This window comes from Gouania willdenowi, unplaced genomic scaffold (assembly GCF_900634775.1).
Source record: "Gouania willdenowi unplaced genomic scaffold, fGouWil2.1 scaffold_51_arrow_ctg1, whole genome shotgun sequence".
Lineage (NCBI taxonomy): Eukaryota > Metazoa > Chordata > Actinopteri > Blenniiformes > Gobiesocidae > Gouania > Gouania willdenowi.
In genome coordinates, this window is record NW_021145215.1 from 694,730 (window position 1) to 700,870 (window position 6,141).

At 45.2% G+C, this 6,141-nt stretch overlaps 1 protein-coding gene across 1 annotated transcript in view; it reads right to left on the reverse strand.

Annotated features, from left to right (window-relative positions):
* Window positions 1–306: 306 nt before the first annotated feature.
* LOC114460533 (coiled-coil domain-containing protein 171-like) overlaps window positions 307–6,141 on the reverse strand; it is a 10,376-nt gene continuing 4,541 nt past the window's right edge. The window contains 16 exon segments of the mRNA XM_028442409.1: window positions 307–333; window positions 2,106–2,231; window positions 2,314–2,421; window positions 2,666–2,720; window positions 2,798–2,883; window positions 2,942–3,249; window positions 3,304–3,387; window positions 3,466–3,868; window positions 4,155–4,244; window positions 4,304–4,405; window positions 5,075–5,089; window positions 5,193–5,243; window positions 5,313–5,624; window positions 5,693–5,808; window positions 5,887–5,993; window positions 6,063–6,138. Of these exon segments, the coding sequence (XP_028298210.1) occupies window positions 307–333; window positions 2,106–2,231; window positions 2,314–2,421; window positions 2,666–2,720; window positions 2,798–2,883; window positions 2,942–3,249; window positions 3,304–3,387; window positions 3,466–3,868; window positions 4,155–4,244; window positions 4,304–4,405; window positions 5,075–5,089; window positions 5,193–5,243; window positions 5,313–5,624; window positions 5,693–5,808; window positions 5,887–5,993; window positions 6,063–6,138 (2,066 nt within the window).

Sequence of the window (6,141 nt, forward strand, 5' to 3'; positions counted from 1 at the left end):
GAGTTTGTAGAACCTCCTTTCTGGAACACACCTCTGCAGAGTTTGTTGTTGTTTATTTGTTTATCTGTGCTAGCAGTGGTGTGTTCCTCTCTGTCTGAGGCTAACTGTTAGCACCGCCTATCCACTAGCTAACGCTAATCTGTGCCATGAGCTCTGAAGAAACGCTGTGTCAGCGCCCAGATGCTAAGCTACGCTAACAACTCCATTCATCCAGTCACAGTGCAGACAACATAGGTCACAGCCTTTATTTTGTAAAGTTTAATTTATTTTGAAAAAACACAAGTAAAGCAGGAGGGGGGAGGGGGCTCACGTCACAGAGGGGGTTAGGTTTATCTGAAAAGGGCGGAGCTTTGACTGATCACATGGTGACACAGTGGTTGTTTTCACGTTGATCAGTGGAAACGTTTCTGTGAACTTTGGCACCTGCAACAAACAAAGTAAACAACAAAATAAACAAAGTAAACAACAAAATAAACAAAGTAAACAACAAAGTAAACAAACTAAACAACCAGGGGGGTATTTCATCAAAGTGTTCAAAGTAGAGCCAGGCCTACGTTTTAAACCTGGTTTAAAGCCATCCGTGACCACGCCCCCTTTTCCCATTCCATCAAACTCTCACTGCTCAGTAACAAATGATGTCACGTCCTGAGGTGTGTTCCATAAAGGAGGTTTAACAAACTCTGAGTCTATCCATAAACTCTGGGTCAACATACCCCGCGATGGGAAACTGTGTATCTGATTCCATTAAAGATGGTATGAAGTGTGTTAATCAACCCTGAGTATGTAAACCTTGGGTTACTGACGTGCACGCGCGCGATAAAAAGCCATCATCAATGGATCAAAGAATACTCAAACTGCCATGACAACCAAACAGAAGGTAGTGATTTATTCACCCTGATGGTAAAATAAGTCTGTGTTTGATGAATATGATCCTGTTCTAAAGGTGTGTTCAGTCTTCAGTGATTATAGTGATTAAATCACCTGTAATTAGTCACACTTTATGGTCGTTTCATCACTTTATTGCTTCAGTGACGTGACGAGTGGTGAATAATAATAATACAATGTGTCTGAGGAGACGTGTCAGCATCATAGGATGTCTGCATAGAGAGTCCTCCTGTTACACTGGATATAAACACAGTGACTGATGCTTCATATCTAATCATTTATATTGATTTTAATGTAATATTGTCGTCAGAGTCATCTATACATCATAAAATATGTCATAAAAAAACACTGAAGTGGGACGTGAACCCACGACCCATCGCTTTCAAGAGCAGTGTCACACTTCACTGTGACGTCATAACTTCATAGATACGTGATCTACAGATTTAACTGTATAATAATATAAAACAATAATCAAGCCTTAAAAGTGTATTAATTTAAATGATCATCTCCTCCTTTATATTATCTACAGGTTTGTATTCAGTGAACTTTACTACAGACGTCAGTAGATGTTTTAATATAGATCAACCTCTCAGTGTGTTTCACTAAATGATCTACATCTACAATGTTAGAAAGAAAACTACAGTTAGCACAAAAATAAAAAAAGACGTAAATCAACAACATTAGTAATGATGTGAACACGTCTGTGGTGTGTGATGTCACTAATGTGTTTCAGAGAAAAGTGTTAAAGTTTATTAAAGTGTTCAGGTGGGCGGAGCCAGGTAGAAACCCAGGGTTTCTTTGATAAAACCTGTCAGTGACCAGGTTTAGTTCATGGACAATGTTACCATGGTAACATACTCAGAGATAAACATACCTCATGTTTATGAATGAGATACTCAGAGTTTCATCATTTGATCCTGAACATACTCAGAGTTTGAACATAACCTGCTTTATAGAATAAACCTATGTTAGTCTCAGCAGTGGTTTCTATTGGCTGTTTAGTCATTGTAAAAGCTGCAGCACATGCGCCCTCACGTCTCTAATCATTAAATCTGTGATCGATCTCATTGGTCTAATGAAGACGTGTATTTAATCTAAACACTGTCAGCTGATTGGCTGAGCTGGAGAGCTTCAAGCTGAGAAGAGTTTGATGGAATGGGAAAAAGGGGCGTGGTCACGGATGGTTTTAAAACAGGTTTAAACCGTAGGCCTGGCTCTACTAAGAACACTTTGATGAAATACCCCCGGTTGTCACGGAGACAAGAGTGGGCAGATACCTCTTGTTCCAGCCGACCAATCCTGGAGCAGGAGACATGACAGAGCTGAGAGACGGCCGAGAGGAACCTCTGCACAGGTAGACAAACAAACAGGATGTCATTGTTTGTTTACAGAGGACAGATAAACAAATAAGCCCCTCCCCTCCATCACCTGACACGCCTCCAGCTCTGGAGCTCCAAGCATGCTCTCTGTTCTACTGAGCATGAGGAGGGGTACTGCCCTCAGGGGGTGCTGTGATTGGCTGAGGCTCTCTGTGACCTGAGGAACACACACAGGTTAGTGTGTGTGTGTCTGACTGTGTGTGTGTGCGTGTGTGTGTGTGTGTGTGTTAGTGTGTGTTAGTGTGTGTGTGTGTGTGTGTGTTAGTGTGTGTGTGTGTGTGTGTGTTAGTGTGTGTTAGTGTGTGTGTGTGTGTGTGTGTTAGTGTTTGTGTGTGTGTCAGTGTTAGTGTGTGTGTGTGTGTCTGACTGTGTGTGTTAGTGTTAGAGTGTGTGTGTGTTACCAGGTTACAGCTCATCTCTGCAGCCTTCATCCACCTGATTATGTGATCACTGCGTCTAAAGGAGAACACACACACACACACAGTGAGTGCTCGTGTGTGCGTGTGTGTGTGTGTGTGTGTGACAGGAAGTACCTGTGAGCTTCCTTCAGTTTCTTCTTCAGCTGCTTCCTGTTCCACTGAAGCTCCACCAGGTGTTTACCCACAATCCTCAGGGAGCGCTGAGGACACACACACACATTAACACACATTTAAACACACACACAATAACACACACACCTTCTCCTTCTCAGCTCCTCTGCTCTGATTGGATAACTCCAGCCGTAGGCTCCGCCTCTCCACCTCAGAGGAGTGCAGCCGCTGGCTGAAGAGCAGGAAGTGCTGCTGCAGGACAGACGCCACGGCCTATAGGACGCATTTAGAGGTCAGTGGGTGGAGTCAAAGAACAGGAAGTACTTCCTGACCAACCTTTATGTTTATCTGAGAGGTCACACGCCTGCTCAGAGCACTGAGCTCTGATTGGTCCAGGACGTGATCAAGGAGGCGGGATAAGGCAGAGCGGCCAGCTGGGATAATGTGGGCGGAGCCTGAGGAGAAATAGACACTTAGACATAGCCAATAACACACACACACACACCTACCTGTCTGGTTTAAGGTCCCCTGCAGGTCACACATGGACGACAGCACAGTGGAGCGAAGGTGGGCGGAGCCAAGCTGTAAATCACCTGGAACACAGAGGTCAGCTGACAGTGGGCAGGGCCTTCCCACAGTAACAACCAATCACCTGACAGTGATGGACTCACCTGTGTTAGGCTCCGCCTCCTGCCTGAAGCCACACACACCCATAGCTCCGCCCACTCCATCAAACCAGAACACGACGTGGTTGTTTTTAACCAATAATTGCCAGCGTGTAACTGCTAGCACCACCCACAGGCTCCGCCTCCAACGTGTTCTCGCCACCGCTCGTCCAGGCTCTGGCGACCCACCTCCAAGGGCGTCGGCCAGCCTCCGTACTTCCTGCTCTAGCTCCACCCCTTCCTGCAGTCGCCACCACAGCAGAGTTTTCATGTGACAGAGACGCAGCAGGCGGCGGTGGGCGTGTCTTAGAGCTCCAGCCAATAGGGCGCAGGCTGCCAGGAACGAGGCCGCCTCCCCCCTGCTCTCTGATAGGTCAGAGGTCAGCGAGTCACACTGGGAACGACTCAGCTAAAAAACAGAAAAATACCACAGTGACACGTGTCCCTGAACGCACCTCTGATTGGTGTGTGTGTGTGTTTTACTATGTGTGTGTGTTTTTTTTTAGTGTGTGTATGTGTGTGTGTTTTAATGTGTGTTACTGTGTGTGTGTTTTAATGTGTGTTACTGTGTGTGTGTGTTTTAATGTGTGTTACTGTGTGTGTGTGTTTTAATGTGTGTTACTGTGTGTGTGTGTTTTAATGTGTGTTACTGTGTGTGTGTGTGTGTGTGTGTTACTGTGTGTGTGTGTGTGTACCTTCAGCTGACTCACTACACACTTGTGGCTGCGCTCCAGACGTTCAACACACACACTTCTCTGTTCACACACACGCAGGAGGCGACTGACCTGTGAATGACACACACACATTTAAACACAATAAAACACACACACAGTAACACACACACCTTCTCCTTGGCTGTGCTGAGGTCAGAGGTCAGCTGATCCACCTGTTCAGTGATGACATCACAGAGCTCCTCCCATGTGAAGTTACCCATGATGCAATGGGGCTGATGGAAGAGCAAACAAGAGCAAATAGACATTATATACGTAGACGCTGCATCGACTGCCCCGCCCACTAGGGCGGCCATCTTGGAAAGGTGTCAATCCCTCCTACAGTGCATTACATCTATAGAGAATGATGTGTTTACACTATTAAAGTTATTATATATATATATCACTCAATTCTAAAGCAATTTTCACTGGGTTTGTTTGTAACAAACGTCAGACATGATAATTAGATAGATTAAATTAAATTAAAATAGATATATAGATAGATATAAATAGAACAAAAGGAACCCAGAAAACATTCAATGTTATTACTATTCTTAAAATATTCACTATATTGTCATTATTATTTTTTTATTATTAATATTGTATATTATAGTTACTGGTATTCTCATTGTATTATTATTATTGCTATAGGTATATTATATTCTTATATGACCTTATTATTATTATTTAATATTGTTGTCATCACTGTTCCATTGTCTCATTAAATTACTCTGTAGCCAGAGATAAAGAATAATAATTCCATCATTATTATGACTATTATTAGCTCTAACAGATGCTGTATTGATTCTTTCTAACACATAAATTATTGCAGTAAGTCTGTTTGTTCTATGTAACAGGCTGTTGCTATAGGAACGCTAGATTCATAACATGGATGCTTCTGTCACTACAGTTATAACAACCTGTTAATAATGTTTGATCTCTTACATGTTCGTGCACCACTGCCTCCTCCAGCCTTGTTCCACAGTCCATGTGACGTCTACGTATATAATGTCTATGTGTGACACAGCCTGAGAGCAGACGCTGGTAGAGAGAGTAGAGGAAGGACAGGTGCACCTGCACAGACACCACACGACTAGTTAGACTAGTTACACCTGTTACTATGACAACCGACTCTTTACTCACTGTTGACTCCTCAGTGACTCGCTGTGACTCCGCCTCCATTGCAGTTTTCTCGCTCGCCCACTCTGCTCTCTCTCTCTCCTTCTCTTTTTCATACCTCTCTCTCTCGGTCGCCCACTGCGCTCTCTCTCTCTCCATTTTGGTCACCCACTCTGTTCTCTCTCTCTCTCTCTCGCTCGCCCACTCAGCTCTTTCTCTCGCTCTCTCGCTCGCCCACTGCTCGCTCTCTCTCTCTCGCTCGTCCTCCAGTCTTTGTTTCTCCGCTGTGGCCTGTCTCAGTTTTGCCGCCTCCTCCTCCAGCCTTAGCTCCGCCTCCTGCAGAGATGTGGGCGTGTATCTCAGTTGGTCATGTGACCGGGTGTGTCTGAGGTCATGTGACTCACATGTCGCTGGCGGTCGTGCTCTGAGTTTTGCTGCTGCAGCTTCAGGATCTGTTGTTGGGCTGCTTCCTGTCTGAAGTGGGCGGAGCTTAGAATGGACCTCAGTCGCTGCAGCACGTCTGGACTCTGTTTCCCATGAGGCTTTGCAGCAGTGTCTGGGATCATCTGCTGCAGCTGTGTGAGTGTGTGTGCGTGACATCTCCTCTCCTCCTCCAGCTGCTCTGTGAGGTCAGAGGTTGTCTTTCTCTCCGTTTCCATGGCGACACTCAGCTCAGACTGACAACAGAGGAGTTGTGACTGCAGCCTGACACAAACAGACAATCGATGATGATGATGATGATGATGATGATGATGTGAGAAACACTGTGTGTACCTCTGCAGGGCGTGCTCAGTGAGGCTCCTCCTCTCCCGCTCTACTCTGAGCTCCTCCTCTCTCTCTGTGCTGCCGCCTC